The following is a 20636-nucleotide window of genomic DNA, read 5'->3' as shown; positions in this document are numbered from 1 at the left end:
ATGATAAAAACGCAGCAAGCGGGAATTTAGTGACCGTTTTTAGACGTAGAATAGCATAACAATGTAAGACAGATGGGAGAAATAGTCTGTTTAAATTACTGTATATAGTCGTCTATTAGAACGAATGTCGCAAAATGACACCAAAACCTCTGATACCCATTTAAAATTCCATGTTATCTAGTTCCCGCTTTTCATTGCACGGCACCTCGAATGTGTCACATTGAAAGAAACATTGTTACCGCCGTATTTTGTACACATCTGTGGGTGTTGATTAAAAATTTCAACATTATTATGTTGAAGTGATGAATTCTGTTTAAACCGGCGCAAGGGAGCACTTGCACCTACCAGAGCCGTCTGTGGCACTCATGTGTATTTATGTTTCGCTTTTGCAGTTTCAGGCGTTTTTTGGTGTTTTTTTTGGAGGGTGGAAATGTGGATAAGTTTCTTCTGTTTTCTTTACATTTCTTTGCTTGCTTGCCGAACCTTGTATTGATAATCATTATCTGTTTGTTACGGTTCGGTATACATGTATAAAATATGATAAACAAGATGAACAAGGAAAAGCAGCGTTCAATGAACGCAACCCCCACACGACGCAGGAACAAGAAACATTGGCAAGGAGCCAAGGAGGATCCTAAAAAAAAACAAGAATAAAGATCAACAAGGCAAAGGCAACGTTCACAGGACGCGGCCCCCGACACACTCAAAAAACCTAGAGCGGACATAAGGGTGAAAGGAGTGGGACATGTAATGTGAAATAATATCAACTAAAACGGGCCCATAAGGGAATTAAAGGGACAAGGGCTGTAAGGGTGAAAAGGTGGGGGTGTAAATGGGTGAGAAAAATACTTACCGTCAACGAAAATCCAACAAGACAGACATCACAAAACATGTAATCATCCAAAACAAGTAACAAAACAGACATAAAAAACACGTGAAGGAACACAGAGGGGTACCGCCTTGGAACGGTCAGTGGTAGTTAAACCACTGCAGGGGAGTTTAAACCGGTTTTTAGCGCACCAAACCTCACTCTTAGCCCCAATATGTTTCTGAATGACATTAAAGTGTAAATAAAAATAATCCCCGCCAAGTGAAATTCTAACAATGATCATGGTTACATTAGACGAAATAAATAAAACACATACAACATTATGTAAATATGTATAAAAAGGTACAGCCTAATGACCATTACCAAAGTACTCGATGCCTTAAAGGAAGGCAGAGCAACAAGAAAATCACCTACAAGGGCCCGACGAAGCAAGACAGAAGACGAACATTAAGACAATTCAGTCCCAAAGGGCTTTAAGAACTGTCCATCATAGAGTCTCCCACTTAGTCCGTCAGATGTAATTAAAAGAGGAAAGCGTAGCGTCCAACTGTAAAAGGGTTGAACACCAAGCATGCGGTATGCCTTAAAATAATTGGGTCATAACCTCTTTTAATAAACCGTTTGATAATTTTAGTGAAGACGGCAGAAAAATTACTATGACCCACGATCCTACGAAGTTTGTAAACCACATCTCCATAGAATTCAGGTTTGCTAATACCTAGTCGTAAAAAAGTTTTTAAATTACAATTAAATTTTAAAACTAAGTCTGAATTACGATGGTAAAACTTTGTAAAATATTTACGCAATTTATGATAGCGATAGCCTTGTTTAAGAAGTTTGTAAGAAATAAATAAATTGCGCCCATTAAAATCATCAACACGACTGCACGCCCTAGCAAATCTAATTAATTGAGAAATATACACCCCATATGATGTAGCATGAGGTACATCTCCATCTAAATGTGGAAAGTTAACAATATTAAAATCAAAATCATCTCTTTTATCGTAGATTTTAGTTACTATTGTATTGTTAATGATAGAAATGTTTAAATCTAAAAAAGATGTAATAACGTCTGAAGAGTTTGTTTTATTCAATTTAAGTTCACTGGGATATATTTTAGAAACCAATTGATCGACATAAGGATTATTCCTGTTAAGAATGTCATCTAGGTAGCGGGACACGGCGCAAGGGAGAGCAGGGTCAGGCTTATCACTAAAATGTAACTGAGAAGAAAATCAAAGAAAATAAATAATTGAATGATTAATAGGACCACTAAGTTAACGGGCACAGGGGAAGGGGATATAAAATTCAGGGAAGGGGGAGGGGGCGAAATAAAGAAATAAAACTAAGTGCAAAGGGAAGATACTTACCATATACGAGAAAACAACAAGGGACACAAACAAAAGTGTCACCAAAACAGTATGAAACAACAAGACTTACACCTTATACATGTATAAGTCTCTTTATCTGTTCATTTGAAAATTCTGATCTTCTCAATGACTTTTATTTTAATATCCTCTCCTTAAAATTTATTTCAATTAAAATATGTGACCCTTCCCTTATAGTTACACAGCAATTGCTGCTGAAGCTCAGTAAACTAACCGTTTCAAAGTTATGTATCATCAAAAGCAACAATTTTATAGTCAATTCTAGTTCTGGCTTCCAAAACTTTATAAGCCGCTATTTAACATTTTTGTTTTTCACCTGATGCGGCAATAAAGTTTTGGATAAGACCCGTTACGAACCTAACCAGAATAACATAAGTTGATTTATTCTTATTTTTCACTTGCAAATACACTTGATCCAATCAACTCTTGTGCATTTTACGATAAAACAATTATTTTTAATATCGTTCTATAACAATTAAAGTACGTATCAAAATATTAATACCGTCATTAAAATTGCCTATTTAACTGTAAAACATCAATTAAGTCGACTACAGTCGACCATGACATTTAGGTTCCATGCAAGACCTCGTATGACGTCATTCGCGGGAACCGTTTAGAATAGAGTCGTGTACTATATTTAGAACATCTTTGTTGACATGACTTCGATATTTTTATTCAAGATAATGTTTTTATTTATCTTCATTAATTTTTTAGTACTTAAATATGATTTTATTGAAAACAAAAGTCAGTCAATCACCTTTTTCAATATCTTTATCTTTTTTTTGCGCGATGATGAAGTATGCTATGAAGTAGAGTATCATAAGGAGCCTGAGACGCTTGATGCTGCTGTGTTTCATGTAGTGAATCTTGAACAGACCAGAAGTTTGCGGAGACACCGTAATAGCACTAGGAGAGCTTGTGATGAAGATGACGCCTTAGCAGAAGCAGAACCTCACAAAAGCAATGAGCAGAGAAATCAAAGAAGGGAACACTTTCCCAATACCTTTACTGAATTTGCAAATCATAAAAGAGAAAACCATGGAAAACAGAATGAAAACAATCAAGAATATAATATGTCTGATATCTTACAGCGACTTAACAGATTAGAACAAAATAAAGCCAATGAGCCTAAAATAGATAAACAAATTAGAGGGAAAAGAGCTGTAGAGTGCTTTCAATGTCACAAGATTGGACACTTTGCTAGAGACTGCCCTGAAAGAATTCAAAGAAATAAGTCCTATAACAAGAATCAACAAGAGAATAAATGGGCTCGAGATACTGAACCTTTAAACTTCAACGGACCAACTCTTGTGCCCAAAGAGAGGTCCCAGTAGAAAAAAATGACCAAGGGCAGATAACTGATGAACCAGAATTGACTGAGCTTGGTAAAGATTCTTTTTCTAACTCTAACAATGTTAATCGTTTATATGCCGGTATATATTTAAAAGGATTTGTTGAGGACATACCTGTAGTATTCACTGCTGATACTGGTGCGTCAAAAACTCTGATTTCATCGCGTATTTACAATAAAATCAAGGAAGAGGTTAAACCAAAGTTGAGAAAAACTACAAGTTTAAGAGCTGCAAATGGAAAACCCATAGTTGACTGGGGAGAAGCCCTATTCACAATGACACTAGGTACTCTAGAAGTCGTCAAAGAAGCTAAGGTAGCTGAAATTGAGGATGACGTCTTGCTAGGATATGATGTGTTGGGATGTGGTGAAAATGGGGCAGCAGATATTTTGTTGAGTGAAGACAAAATAGTTCTAGATGGGGTTGAGATTCCATGCTTCCAAGTAGGGAGGGGTGAGGCAGCAAGAAAGGTTGTAGTGGCTGAAAATTTAACTATTCCTGGCCAGTCCGAGGCACTGGTTGATGTTTTTGTAAAGAGATCAGAAGCTGATGACAATAATCAGTGTGCTGAATTTATTATAGAGGCAACTGATAGTTTCAAAGAGAGGTATAGGTTATTAATGGCTACCTCCCTTGTGAATATCAATAATGGTGTAACATGCAAAGTTCGTGTTCTTAATCCTTTTTCTTGTGATGTATTATTAAGACAAGATGCTGTAATTGGTAGAGCAGAAAGAATCGAAAGAGTGGTGAGTGTAATAGCTCAAGAAGAGAATGCGAGTGAAGGAAGTAATCTGTGTCGCATTAGAAGAGTTAGTACTCTAGAGCCGCAAGTGCACTCAACAGACTCTATAGAAGCTGAAATAGAAGAAATTCCTGGTCATCTAAAAGACTTATTTGAAAGGTCAACTAATGGTAAAACTAAATTAGAGAAAAGAAAAGTAGCAGGACTATTAGTTAAGTATAAAGATACATTCTCAAAGGATGAATGGGATATAGGGCTTACAAACTTGACAGAGCATGCGATTAACACAGGCGATGCCAAGCCAATTAAACAGAGACCTCGAAGGGTACCTTTAGCGCATGCCGAAGCAGAAAAAAATGCTATAGAAGACCTACTTAAAAAGGGTGTAATACAAGAAAGTACTTCACCTTGGGCAAGTCCTATAGTTTTAGTAAAAAAGAAGTCAGGCGCCATAAGACCATGCGTAGATTACCGAAAAGTAAACAGCCTTGTTACACCTGATGGTTTCCCTCTACCAAGAATTCAGGACTGTCTGGATGCGGTAGCTGGTTCGAGCCTTTTTAGCTGCTTCGACTTAACTAGTGGGTACTTTCAAATACCACTTAAGAAGTCAGATATACCTAAGAGTGCTTTTTGTTGCAAGTTTGGACAGTATGAAATGACCAGATTACCTTTTGGCCTGAATAATAGTGCCAGTACTTTTCAGCGTACAATGGAATTAGCCTTACAAAGACTACAATGGGTAACCTGTCTAGTCTACATAGACGACATAATTGTCTAAACATGGAACATGGACTTTATAGACATTGACAGTAGATCTAGATTTTAAACCTGGTGCTATTTATATTACTTAATCATTATTATTATTGATGAAAACTATGTATAACATTGGTGTAAATTAATTTGAATGACTATTTAAGACTGTGTATTGATCAATGAAAGAGAAACTGTTTAAATGTGCCTATACATAAGATGCACAATTTTCGTTATCTGTGTTTCATATACTTTTATGTACTTTTACTTTAAAGGGAGCTTCCCAACATTAATTATTAGTCTTAAAGGTCAATGCCCGAGTTTTGTGATGATTATGTTAAAGATGCATAAACTTCATTATTTTTGTTATTGTAAGAAGGCAGCAGGAGCTTTGCCTTAATAAGAGGGGGTGGGTGGTAATGATATAATCTCACTTGTTTACTCAGGTCGTATGTCATTATCGGCATTGTTTACATGTACCGATAAACGCTTCTTTTGTTAATTTGAGAGACTGACAACTATAAATAATGTCAGAATTATAAAGAGAAATGATTTATTTCATTAATTGTTTACATATTTTCTTATAAACAGCGTACATTTAGCTAAAAAGTAGCATTTATAGTAATTTTACTCGGTAAACTTTGACAGGTGTTGTTGTTGTTCGCTAATGCATTATGGGTTGTATAACTTCCGTTGTCAATAGCAATTGCTGCTGAAGCTCAGTAAACTAACCGTTTCAAAGTTATGTATCATCAAAAGCAACAAACTTATAGTCAATCAATGGTACTAGTCATTTTTATAAATAGTATATGTCTCAATTTATCGTATTTTTATGTAAACTTTCACAGAACTTTAGCTAAGAATTGTTGATGTTCGGACGTTCGGTTGGTTGACAGCGTTCTTTGTGAATGGAAGTGATCGTTTCCGAATGTCAAATGATCAGTTTTCGAACGTCGAACATTGTCCACCGACCAAAACGTACAGTTGAACTTTTTTTGAACCTTTTTATGTTCGTTTTCTCAGATTTGGTATAAATAGGCCAGAAAACGATCAACTTCAGTCAGTTTTCATTTAACTTTCGGTTAGTCTACATTATTGTCGTGTTCTTCTGAACGGCAAATTTTATTTATTTCTAAGGCAAAACAAAACAAAGTCTTTACATTATTATTTTACATTTAATCAATTATTGTCTAAGAATAATTGATAAGAACTTGATATTTTTTTGTTTCACATTAATACGGTCACTGGCTCGACCAAACTTTATATTTACGTTTCCACATTTTGAATTGAAATTAAACGGCAGTCGCGGTAATAATTTACGTGAAGTCTATATAAGATATATATAGCTACAGGATATTTAGGATTGAATTATATACATATGTTGATGTTATATACAATACTGTTATTTGAATATTTCAGATTTGAATTCATTAACAGTTTAACGCTAATTAAAATTAGTAAACTGTGAACAGTCTTTCTTTTTTGTGACTCAATTTTAATCTTAAGCTGGCGTACCTACAGAAGTAAGGAAGTATTATCAAGTACTGTGTGGTGCAGTGTCTTAGCCATACAGAGTTATACAGAGTAGCCCACTATTGACAGATGTCGTAATAACATATTTCAGGATAGGCTTTGACAGCCATCCAAAACAAGTATCATCAGCCCCCCCCCCCCAACCCTAACAATTTCTATTTCTATTTTATATAGAACATTGTTATAATTGTGATCATTTCATTGTTCGTAAATACAATATCGTTCTCTACAGTCCATTCCGATTATTAGCCACCAAGTCTTGAGCACGTTACCACATTACATTTTTAAGAAGATTAAAGGGACGTGGTACCATATAGCTGGACCGTAGTGCAACAATATGTAACCATAGCAACCAGATTTGTTAGAAGAAAATGATGTGCATATTGAATCTCCGAACTGCCATCTATCCATATTTATAATCACAGACTTGTGGACAGATGAACAGACAAACTGAGTGCAAACCTTAAGTACTCACGTGTTTAACTGGTTCCCCACATCATAATGTATGATGTATTCATGTTTCATGTTTAGTTAAAATATTTTATTCAATTCAAATCATAAATGGGTCCAAATATATTGTTGTGTTTTTTTCTCAGTATTTTAAGTCTCATAGCAACAATATTTTTAACAAATGTGGAAGAAAGAAAAAATGATGTGCAAAATCTCCATACTGCCAACTATCCATATTTCAAGTTTCATAAAAAATATTTATCACATAAGCGGCACGCTTTTGTGACTCTGTAAAAATGGTTTTGCATGGACGAATTAATTAAATCAGAGGCTAAGAAATGTGTGTGTGTGTGTGTGTGTTGGTGTGTGTGTGTGTGCGTGCGTGCGTGCGTGCGTGTGAAAAGTAACCTTTCATTTCTAAGACTTACAAACCACCAGATTCAGAGGCCTTGGCAAACGTTCGATTGAACTGACGTCAACAAGGATGGGAGAGCAGCACAAGCTGATTGACAGTTTGGTTCAAAAAGCATACTAATACATGTATTTTATATCTAGATGAAACTTCTACAAAAGGTAGTGCATGCTCTTGAAGCTAAATCCAATTTTCCGTTCTGTTAATGATCTGCATGAAGGTAAAACTGGTTATTACATGTACACTAATTGGGGTGTGTATATTAGCTAACACCTAACTAGGCTTACAATTTAGAAAAAACAACATTGAACGAGTCGAAACAAGTCATGTGCCGAAACTGGACACATATTTGTCAATCCAAGCACATGTAGATCTATATTTATTATACATATAATTATAGAGCTAGAGCAACGTCGGGTAACATCGACTATCGGTAGTTATGGACAGTAATACACGTAATTATAATGTATTATCATGTTCATTTTTTAGTACAGAACAGTTATTTTACATCACTTCTGATGTCATCAAGTGTCCTGGAACTATCTCAAAAGCGAACCAAAAGAAGGTAGATCTACAGTATACGTTATTTATTAAAAACAATGCCTATCCTGTGCAGTTTTAACGGGTTACACTCTATTTCTTGCGGTGTTGTAATCAAAATAAATGTCATTTTAAGCGATTGCATACGTTTATCTGTGACAAGTAGTGAATAGATCTTGTTTTAGTTGCGTTAGTCATTATTAGCGCAAAAGGTGACCGGTAAAGGCAAATATCGGTAGGTTGTGTAAGTTAAGTCATTTCAAATATACCAATTTAATGGAAATATCCCAAGTATTAATTGCTCCTTGCCGGTAGGTTGTGTGGGGTTGTGTTCATTGAATGCCGATCTTCCTTAATGAGCTTGTTTTTCTTTCTTTTTTGTAATTAAATCTCCGTGGGGCAGTTGTTTTAAAATTTAGGTAGTTTTTATATTTTATTCTTAACAAATTTTCATATCAATTATTGGTAGTCAATCTCTTCGAATATATTACTAATTAAACTCAACTTGACAGTGAAAAAATGAGCATAATGCCACTTTAATACATATATTTTTTACTTATTGGCCAAATTCTGTCGGCCCAACAGTTTATCAAGTAGCGGCGTCAATATTCTACAGAATTGGCAACAGCTCTTACCATGGTTAAGACAAGTGCAATGTCTAGAAATAAAGCAAGGACAATGTTGATTGACAAGGGCGGAGGGGTGGGTGCGTCCAGGCCCATGGACTGTCCTCATACTTATGGCATCAGTTGGTTACCCCCTTACCCAAAATGAAATTCTGAATGAGGTCAAGGTCATTATGGATATTGACGGTCACCAGAACCCTTTAAAGAATAACAAGCCAGGATTCTGTGCATTCTTGAAAGAGGCAACACCCAGAGTTACGCTAAAGCTATGCAATGATCTGGGGTGCGTTTCATAAAGAATCTTAGGACCGAGGGCAATCGTTAACAAGGCCATGATTGATGGATGGTTTGCTGGATTATTCTTACCTGGCAAAAGAAATACCCGATCACAAGGTTCTTAATAATGAACCACTTCGCATATTCAATGAGGACGGGAGTGATTTCAAAACCGGAAAGGTTCTTGCCAAAAAAGGTGCTCGTCACGTATATAATATAGCAAAATACAACTAACTGAAATGGTATGTCTTAACGCTTTTGGCGACTATGTTCCTCCATTGATTGTATTTCCAGGCGAGAGGCTACGAGACGCCGGTATTCACCAGTTTCCAGAAGCTATTTCTGGCAACAGTGTGAATGGTTGGATAGACACAGACTTATATGTGTTGCATTCCTGTAACATTTCCCTGCTTTCATTAATACTAAGTGTATGACAAAACCAGTTCTCTTGTTTGGGCGGAAACCTCCCAGCGATATTGTCTGCAGTAAAATTACGAGCCCAAACAGTATAACAATTCCTGCGATGCATTTTTAAGTGGCGATGTGCATATGCGCAACGCATAAAATACAGTCGTGCGATGTCAGTTTCTTCCCACACATGAAGTCGTCGTGGAAAAGGCAGATTTAACTTATGCAACTTGAACCACATTGGAGAAGTGCTTACGAAAAAGAATTTCACCGGAGCGTTCAAATCCGCTTGGGAGTCTGTCACCACTTTTGACAATGCTGCCCATGGATTTTGACGTTTCGGGCTTATTTCCGTTGAATCCCAACGGCATAAATATTTCTTAATTGGAGCCATTAAATGTAGCTAATCTTTCTTGCACCGCTAGCGGAGATGCTGAAGCAGTTTCAGTAGCCACCTGTATCATGCACCACAAGAGAACCTTGCCCATCTGCCTCTCCTGCAAATGGCTGTGCTAGAATAATTTCAAAACTACGTTTACTAACCATTTATCTTCTATTCACTTAGCAAACATTGACACGGTTTCTTGTAGTTCGCCGCCAAAGCACGGGGGAGTTCTCTTACATGTGATTTAACTGTCACGGAGTTCGTCGGAAAACTTTTCTATATACTACAAAAATCACTCATCAAAAATGATAATTTTCATCTTTAAAAAATGAGTTGTATGTGCCAAATTCAACTTTAATGATAAAGCTTGCCTTACAGGTTGTATTATGTGTCTAAAACTAATTCATAGGCCATTTTTCATCGCTTCTTGCTTAAAATCTGGTAGTTTTGAGTAAAATTTCCAAATAACTTGCCAATTCGCACGTTTATTGACCTGTTCATTTCTGGTCTCCATCCTTGCCATACATAATAATCTAATTATAATGCAAAATTTCAAACATAAAGCCCCGGCTAAAAAATTTATACACGATTTTTCAAATGTCCTGGAGTTCTTGTGATAACACTGAACATGTCTTATAGTTCTCATAATAACTTCTGTTACTGGAATTCATTTTGCTTTTATGTTTTTTTTTAATTAGGATATGTACATAAAATGAAACTTAATCGTATGGTGTCGATCGAAATATGGGTATTTTATATAAATATATATATATATAAAAAAAAATATAGAAGTTTTAAGGCGTTTGGAGCTCTGTCATCCGTAATCTGGTTCCCTCCGATAAAGGAAGTTGGGGTCGGTATACTTTGCAGACGACTTTGCAGACAAGTTAAACATAGAGGGATTTTGCAGACGAGTTAAATAAAGAAGGGTTTTAAATTTTGCAGACAATATAGATTATATAGGGGATGTTTAATCCCTTGTCAACTGGTCAAAAGGTGTGAATGGGCAATTATTTTGTTGATCAGTTGGTAAGCTGTGTAATAAAAAAAGGAATAACGTTCAATGTGAAGTTTAATAGCATTTTATTTAATGTATATAGAAGATCTATTATGATTCTTATACAAGTAAAACAATATTCATGAAAGTTTTTATAAAAAGTATTTGCAAAATGGTTATGTTTCATCTTTCTTAATAAGTATATGAACATAATTACACAAGGATAATTATAGATATATCTATAATAATTATTGAAAACAAGAAAAAACAAACAATAACAATAATTTTCAATTTATAGAAAAAGTATTTAAAATATAATCCAAGTCCTATTTTATATAATACACAATAAATTAAAACTTGTCCTCAGACATAAATGTTTCAAATTTGAAGTATTTAATTAAAACATTTTAAATTATTCCTCAGTGAAACACATATATATGTATGTGTGTATATATATCTACATTTATATATAGATATAGATGCAGGCAGACTATGCAGACTAGCCTGGGATTCAGGCGTTGATATTTTTTTTGCTTATTTTAAACATACGCGCATCATAGTCGATCGTCATAGATAACACAACATCTCTGGTTTTGATAGTATCAAGTGTCGATTTGCCAAACAGAAGCACATAAAAAATCGACAGACTGGAACCCAGGCTATATGCAGACATGTAAAACAGAGAAGGATTTTGCAGACAATATACTCAAAGAAGGAACTTGCAGACAATAAACATTTTGGCCTTACATTTTGTTGAAACTTTATAATAAATTTATTTATAATCAAATATATGTTTTGATAAAATAAATTTTTAAATTGTTATTTAGGTTTGATATCATGCTACATAGGCCCTACAATTCTATAAATTTTCAAATTTAATTTTTTCAAAGCTCCTTTTTTTAATCTTTCTTATCTTTACATATTAAAAACGTAAGAAAAAAAACCCTATAATTAATGAGTCTGAGATTTATAAGAACAGAACATAAGTAAGTAATAAATAATACAGGGTAATATTACTATAAATATCATTGTCGTTCAAGATATTTTTACCAAGATATCACATAGATAAACAAATTGAATACACAACATGAATTGACACTTTGAAATAACAATAAACAAGGTACAGACCCTTTATTACTAATTGGTTCACACCTTTTAATCAGTATGTCTTTTAGTTCTCATAATAACTTCTGTTACTGGAATTAATTTTGCTTTTTTATTTTTTTTAAATTGGGATATGTACATAAAATAAAACTAAATCGTAAGGTGTCGAAATATGGGTATTTTATATAAATATAGATCTATATAAAAATTAATATAGAAGTTTAAGGTCATCTGTAATCTGGTTCCCTGACCATCCAAAAGAAGTGCGCAGGAAACCAGTCTATCTTCCGATGTTTATCAGGATGACATACATTTTTGGAAGGATAATGGTATCTGGGTCTAATGCTGCATACTTGAATTTGGAAATCAGAGTCAATTCACTTTCACCACAAAATCCTAACATCAGATTCGAAAGGGCATTTCCTTTCATATACTGTAATTAAGAAATAATACGATTTCATCGATTCTTTTCTCTTTCCTGTCTATAAGTCTTTTTAACTGGGCATTTAAACTTTCACTTACATTATTGGTTACACCAGAATAAGGGTAATAAACTCCTTTTATTTCTAAAATCCATCTAGCAGCAAAACTTGTTATGGTGTAATCTATATGTTTATTAAAGTATGTCACAAATGCCTCACTCCATTTAGATTTCATTTCTTCATAGTTCTTTTGGTATTCATCTTTATTGTGGCATTGTAAGAGCGTACGTATATTCATTTCATAAACTTTTATGTCATCAGCGCGGTCTCCATGGTTCTTCACCCAGAATTTTATATCATTTAAAATATGATTCCAACATTTGAGAATTGTTTAATCTTTCTTCAAATGCGTTGATAATGCCCTTTTCACGGTCTGTTACTATATTAATATTTTTCTGGTCTAATTTTTGCTAAGTTCGATAAAGTGTTCGTGGCAGATTTGAAATTTCCTTTCATGTAACATGAATGCAATAGGTATTACTGGCTTTTCTTGAAACATTGGATGTTGAATTGCCATTGTTGACAAACTTGTCTGCAAAGTTCAACATAAATGCTGTTTGCAAAATACAGATTCTCCTTATATTCCCCTATCATGTTATATTTTGTTCTATATCTAACTTGTCTGCAAATTCCTTCTTAGTTTAACTTGTCTGCAAAATTCAACATTCATTCTGTCTGCAAAATACAGATTTCCCTTATAATCCCCTATCTAAAACCCTTCCTGCAAAATCCCTCTATGTTTAACTTCAAAGTAGGGATGTACTATTCTCCGGTCCGGTCGCTTCCGTCTCCGGTCTCTCCCGGTCTATTTTGACAGGAATTTTCGAGAGACCGGCGAATTGTATCATATTTACTGGCCCGGTCAGTGCCGGTCTTCTAAAAATTTTCGATCTTTCTAGATGAAAAAAGTGTTGATATAAGATTTTTTTTCGTATATAATGTATTTCGTCTCAAATTAATTGTTTTTTAAATATGTATTTTTGTTGTTGTTAGCACGGATTTATATCCGTGATATAAATCTGTGGTTTTATGTGTTATTTTAATACTGAGTTATTACGTTCATTACAATTTTTTTATTATATAAATTTTAAAAATTTAATTGTCATATTGACCGATTATGATTCTAAAATTAACTGAAAAAAGTCAGTAAATTATGATTAATCTTTCAATATATTATATTCATTATTCTTAAACCATTTGTTTAAAAAATAATAATCAATTAAATAATTCATAAAATCCAATTTGTAACTTAGAATCTCTTTACTAAACGCGAATAACAAATTAAATAAAATGTTTCAAAATTGATTGTGTCACATTAATACCATAAAAATGTACCTTTTTGTATGTATTTATTATTTTTATCAGACATAAATAAAATGAAAAGTGCTTTTGTTATTTTTAGAATTGAAAGTTTTTGTATGATAATAATTATAATATATAAATAAATTTAAGAGATGATCTGTGTTAATTCATTATTGTAAGTGACAAACATTCAATTTTGGAAAAAAAACTTATTTATTTGTTACGATTTCAAATAAAATATCTACTCCAAACCGGGAGAGATCGGACAATAAACGTTGATACTATTCGCCGGTCTCTAGTAAATCTCGGTCAAAATAGACCGGGAGAGACCGGGATTTACCGATAGGAGACCGGAGAATAGCAATCGCAACTACTCGGCCCTTTCCGTGAGTCTTCGGATTATAGATATTAGCAGGATAATGGTATCTGGGTCTGTAGTCTGGTTCCCGTCGTACTAGAGAAAAGGGCAGGTAATCCAGACTATCTGGGTCTAATGCTGCATATACTTGAATTTGGAAATCAGAGTCAATTCACTTTCACCACAAAATCCTAACATCAGATTCGAAAGGGCATTTCCTTGCATATAATAAAGAAATAATACTATTTCATCGATTCTTTTCTCTTTCCTGTCTATAATTAAGTCTTTTTAACTGGGTATTTAAACTTTCACTTCACACTTGTAACATTATTGGTTGCACCAGAATAAGGGTTATCAATTCCTTTTATTTCTTAAATCCATCTAGCAGCATAACTTGTTACATAATTATTTAAAATATGATTCCAACATATCAAAATTTGAGAATTGTTTAATCTTTCTTCAAATGCGTTGATAGTTGCACTTTTCACGGTCTGTTACAATATTAATATTTTTCTGGTCTAATTTAGAAATTTTACTTTTGATAAGTCCGATAAAGTGTTCGTGGCAGATTTGAAATTTCCTTTCATGTAACATGAATGCAATAGGTATTACTGGCTTTTCTTGAAACATTTGATGTTGAATTGCCATTGTTGATAAACTAGTCTGCAAATTTTTTTCTATACTGTATCTAACTTGTCTGCAAATTCCTTCTTAGTTTAACTTGTCTGCAAAATTCAACATTCATTCTGTCTGCAAAATACAGATTTTCCTTATAATCTAATTTCTAAAACCCTTCCTGCAAAATTCCTCTATGTTTAACTTGTCTCGAAGTCGTCTGCAAAGTATACCGACCCGGAAGAGATAATCCGGACAAAAAGTGACTAATTTAACCTAATTTAAGCTTTTCAAACTGAAACTGTTACAAATTGTGAGCTTGTGGCGCATTAAAATATGGCTGCAAAAGTGATTTTATTTATCATTCTTTATGGTAAGTGTTTTGATATTGTAAACATATTTATTTTATAAGTTAGTTTAGAATTTTGGTAATCAACCGATTCGTCCCATAATTAAAACGTTTTCGAGGCATTTCGGCCCCAAATAGAGACATATATCCAGAGTTACGATCACTAGCGAATAAAAAGTGAAAAATTGTGGGTTGCATATTGTTTGCAATTATCTAATAAAGTTTAATTTCAGAGAAAATATATCAAGACAATATGTTAAGAATAGAAATTAGAATAGAACAACTTTTATTTCCAATCAACAGGTCTAGGATATCGCCAGATTAGTGCATGATACACAAATTGGTACATAATACACAAATTGATGTATTCAATCATACACTGATCGGTGAATAAAAATGTTGATAAATGTGTTTCTGTAAATAATATGTTGTTTATTTATAATCATGTTTTTGGCACCTGCACAGAACATTGGTAATGATTGGTAATAGTCAGTTTTGTTGACAAAGAATAAACACAACTTCTGATCTAAATGAACTTCAGGAGATTTAAATGTTTTTATCCACGGAAAAATTGTAACTTTCAGACATAAATTCATTTCCATTTTTCATATCTAGTTATTATTCTGATCAGGTATACTTTAATTAGTTTTAAAATTGTCTCTTGACTGGAAAGTAAAAAAATAACCACTTCCAAATTTGGGATGCACCAATTAGTGTATCATGCAGATTTTCAAAAAAGTGCAAGAATTGCCAGTGTTTACGTCAATATCTTTAGTTTCAGGATATTTCTATGGATATTGTCTATAGTAATAGCCTTCGTTATGAAGGTAACACTGTTCTAAAAATAGATTTTACCTAATCACCACTACATCACCTGTACTGACTTTCGGTATATTTACTTTGTTTACATGCAATATTTTAAGAAATTGTAGAATGCAAACAAGTTGGAAATGGAATTTAGTGTGAAAAGAAAAGGGACAACTACACACAAGATCTGCTCTGGCCTCTATATACATCTTTACACCTTGTCAATAAAACAAAGTTTAAAAATGCACCAGTAATTGGCGATGATTTTTGTGTCGCCTCTACGGAGTAGTGGCGACATATAGGGATCACTTCTCCGTCGTCCGTCTGTCCGTCCGTAACAAAACTTGTCCGGACTACTCCTCATTAACTACTGGTGCAATTTCATCCAAACTTTACAGGAATGATCAGTACCAAGTCTAGTTGTGCATATTGTCAGCATTTTCCGGTTCAATGATTTTTGTCAGAGTTATGGCCCTTTAATAATTTTTATTTTTAAAGTTTGTCCGGACTACTTCTCTTTTTTCACTAATGCAATTTCAATGAAACTTTACAGGATTGATCTGTAGCTCAAGTCCTTGCGCATATTGCACGGGTTTTCCGGTTGAATGATTTTTGGCCCAGTTATGGCCCTTTGATAAAAAGGTGTTTTTTTCTGTGTGTTGCCAGATACACAAAAGCTTGTCCGGACTACTCCTCATAAACTACTGGTGCAATTTCATCCAAACTTTACAGGAATGATCAGTACCAAGTCTAGTTGTGCATATTGTCAGCATTTTCCGGTTCAATGATTTTTGTCAGAGTGATGGCCCTCTAATAATTTTTATTTTTAAAGTTTGTCCGGACTACTTCTCTTATACCACTAATGCAATTTCAATGAAACTTTACAGGATTAATCTGTAGCTCAAGTCCTTGCGCATATTGCACGGGTTTTCTGGTTGAATGATTTTTGGCCGAGTTATGGCCCTTTGATAAAAAGGTGTTTTTTTCTGTGTTGCCAGATACGCAAAAGCTTGTCCAGACTACTCCTCATAAACTACTGGTGCAATTCTATCCAAACTTTACAGGAATGATCAGTACCAAGTCTAGTTGTGCACTGTCCGTCTGTCTGTCTGTCTGTCACAAAATTTGTCCCAACATGAAATTGGCCATCATGAGGCGACACATGTGATTACTGATCGCTCTTGTAACAACAAATATTTTGTGTGAGACATAAAATAAAAAACAAATGTATTTTATTGTCTATACGTAAACAGCGTATGTTAAATCACAGACCTCAATTGTCAATTCAGTTTAAATATACATGCAAGCATGCACGTACGTATACATTATTTCTGATAAAATAAATACTATAATCGGCACTATAATCGGCATTTTTGTGTCGCCTCTGCGGAGTAGTGGCGACATATAGGGATCACTTCTCCGTCGTCTGTCTGTCCGTCCGTCACAAAACTTGTCTGGACTACTCCTCATAAACAACTGGTGCAATTTCATCCAAACTTTACAGGAATGATCAGTTCCAAGTCTAGTTGTGCATATTGTCAGCATTTTCCGGTTCAATGATTTTTGTCAGAGTTATGGCCCTTTAATAATATTTAATTTAAAGTTTGTCCTGACTACTTCTCTTATACCACTAATGCAATTTCAATGAAACTTTACAGGATTGATCTGTAGCTCAAGTCCTTGCGCATATTGCACGGGTTTTCCGGTTGAATGATTTTTGGCCGAGTTATGGCCCTTTGATAAAAAGGTGTTTTTTTATGTGTGTTGCCAGGTACACAAAAGCTTGTCCGGACTACTCCTCATAAACTACTGGTGCAATTTCATCCAAACTTTACAGGAATGATCAGTTCCTAGTCTAGTTGTGCATATTGTCAGCATTTTCCGGTTCAATGATTTTTGTCAGAGTTATGGCCCTTTAATAATTTTTATTTTTAAAGTTTGTCCGGACTACTTCTCTTATACCACTAATGCAATTTCAATGAAACTTTACAGGATTGATTTGTAGCTCAAGTCCTTGCGCATATTGCACGGGTTTTCTGGTTGAATGATTTTTGGCCAAGTTATGGCCCTTTGATAAAAAGGTGTTTTTTTCTGTGTGTTGCCAGATAGGCAAAAGCTTGTCCGGACTACTCCTCATAAACTACTGGTGCAATTTTATCCAAACTTTACAGGAATGATCAGTACCAAGTCTAGTTGTGCATATTGTCAGCATTTTCCGGTTCAATGATTTTTGTCAGAGTGATGGCCCTTTAATAATTTTTATTTTTAAAGTTTGTCCGGACTACTTCTCTTATACCACTTATGCAATTTCAATGAAACTTTACAGGATTGATTTGTAGCTCAAGTCCTTGCGCATATTGCACGGGTTTTCTGGTTGAATGATTTTTGGCCAAGTTATGGCCCTTTGATAAAAAGGTGTTTTTTTCTGTGTGTTGCCGATAGGCAAAAGCTTGTCCGGACTACTCCTCATAAACTACTGGTGCAATTTTATCCAAACTTTACAGGAATGATCAGTACCAAGTCTAGTTGTGCACTTTCCGTCTGTCTGTCCGTCTGTCACAAAATTTGTCCCAACATGAAATTGGCCATCATGAGGCGACACATGTGATTACTGATCGCTCTTGTTATTAGGTAAAATAGGAAAAATGCAGAGTTTTGCTTATTCTAAAATTATTAAAGAATTAAGATATTAATCATTAATCTAATACTCCTAGCACTTTGGTGGATAGATTCATGACTTCTCCAATTTGCGTATTTTACATAGAAACAAAATTTTGTACGGTATATCTGGGACAGAAAGATACTCTTTCATTTTTAGTCCCAATTTCTTAAAATCATACCATATCATATCACCATTTCTAATTTTGATAAACAGTGAAACAAAAACAAATTGCCAAGCGCCGGCATTTTTCTCAAATTGACATGCAGGGAAAGTATTGTCCCGTAAGTTATTTCTTTTTCACCATATCGGCTTTATTTTCCTGATGGTTTTAAACCATCTCAATCATGCTTTACGCAAGTTAACTCCAGGACAATCATTTCCATTGAGAGAAATGTGAATAAAAGTATTCGTAACCATTACATGTTGTATAATCTACATGTAGATTTACCAGTTTCCTTGTCCGAAAGTTATCGATATGTGGCTATTTTTAGAACAGGTCTCTTATCAGTGACGTATACGATGCTTTTCTCAGATCGTTCCCTATTCATTTTTACAAAATAATGGGTCTTCAAAGAATGAAAGATTTGAATGATAGTCTGGTACACCAATTGGTGCATCATACAATACACCAAATAGTGCATCATACACATACTGGTGCATCATGCACTAATCTGGCGATATACTAGACCTGATCAAGGGTCAACGTTATAAATGACACATAAATCGCAATATTAATGAGATCAAATAAGGTGTTCAAGAAAGTAAAACTTGATTCGCATAATAGCAATAACAATGAACTGAAAAATAACTTATAAACTAAATTTTACGGCTAGACTTTAAAATAATTATGTCCACAGCTATTTTTAATATTTTACACAAATGTATTTCTTTCATATTTATCAGTTTATGTTTCTCTAAAAATCACTCAAATCACTTCTAGGGTTATGGTTAAGGGTTAGGGTTAGTGCTATGGGTTAAGGTTAGAGGGTTATGGTTAGGATTATATAACATGGATTTTGCTGTGGACAGATTCTAAAAGTGCTCCAGTGAAGGCCTGGAATAGATAGACTTTACTTAACATTTCTAGATAGATAGGCTTTACCTGACATTTCTAGAAAATGTTTTTTTCCCTAAACACAGAAAAATATTCCATTTAGACAAAGAAAACATCATATCTGAAAAAGATTTTCTAATTAACTCGACATCAACAAGTAAATGCTGCCGTCCTGATATTAAGCAAAATTCCGCCTGATTTGTTTCCGTACTTATTGTCAGCGCGTCACATTTTTAGTGGTTACGTCACATGTATAATGATTACGTCACATGTCTATATATAGAACGTCCAACAGTGATTTTATAACATAATAACACACACTTTTGGTTCTTCTATGTTCAGTAGGGAAAAATGCTGGTCGTGTTAAAATATGCTATAAAATCACTGTTTGACGTTGTATATTTAAACATGCGACGTATCATTATACACGTGACATAACCACTAAAAATGTGACGCGCTGACAATAAATACAGAAACAAATCAGGCGCAATTTAGCTTAAAAATCAGGTGCAGCAGCATTTTTTTGTTGATGTTGTGTTATAATCGAAATAATATATCCAAATTGGTGATTTTATTGCTTGATAAAATCATTGTTTTTTCTTTCGGATGTGCATCATTATATCACTCGGGCCACGCCCTCGTGATATAATTCCTAACAACCGAACTCCAAACAGTGATTTTATTGAGCAATAAAATCACAGTTTGGGATGTATTATTATGCCCCCCTTCGAAGAAGAGGGGGTATATTGTTTTGCTAATGTCGGTCTGTCTGTCGGTCTGTCGGTCCGTCGGTCTGTCCGTCGGTAGACCACATGGTTTCCGCTGATTATCTTGAAAAGTATTTATCACAAAGTCTTCATATTTCACACAGTGATTGGTCATAACTAGTAGATGACCCCTATTGATTTTGGGGTCACTAGGTCAAAGGTCAAGGTCATAGGAGCTTTAAATGTCAAAATGGTTTCCGCTGATTATCTTGAAAAGTATTTATCACAAAGTCTTCATATTTCACACAGTGATTGGTCATAACTAGTATATGACCCCTATTGATTTTGGGGTCACTAGGTCAAAGGTCAAGGTCACAGGGGCCTTAAATGTCATAAGGGTTTCCGCTGATTATCTTGAAAAGTATTTATCACAAAGTCTTCATATTTCACACAGTGATTGGTCATAACTATTAGATGACCCCTATTGATTTTGGGGTCACTA

At 34.4% G+C, this 20636-nt stretch overlaps 1 protein-coding gene and 1 long non-coding RNA gene across 2 annotated transcripts in view; one reads left to right on the top strand and one right to left on the bottom strand.

Annotated features, from left to right (window-relative positions):
- The window catches only part of LOC132729580 (uncharacterized), a 35449-nt gene that overhangs the window by 7835 nt on the left and 6978 nt on the right, over nt 1-20636 (bottom strand). The gene's annotated exons all lie outside the window — the stretch shown is intronic.
- The window catches only part of LOC132729579 (sushi, von Willebrand factor type A, EGF and pentraxin domain-containing protein 1-like), a 71048-nt gene continuing 65205 nt past the window's right edge, over nt 14794-20636 (top strand). The window contains exon 1 of the mRNA XM_060715363.1: nt 14794-14928. Within this exon, the coding sequence (XP_060571346.1) occupies nt 14892-14928 (37 nt within the window). The 5' untranslated portion in view covers nt 14794-14891. The remainder of the gene's footprint in view (nt 14929-20636) is intronic.

Source organism: Ruditapes philippinarum, unplaced genomic scaffold (genome assembly GCF_026571515.1).
Source record: "Ruditapes philippinarum isolate M1 unplaced genomic scaffold, ASM2657151v2 ctg9_1_1_1_1, whole genome shotgun sequence".
Taxonomy (NCBI): Eukaryota; Metazoa; Mollusca; class Bivalvia; order Venerida; family Veneridae; genus Ruditapes; species Ruditapes philippinarum.
Note: the sequence above shows the minus strand (reverse complement) of the source record. Positions and strands in the feature narration are given on the sequence as shown.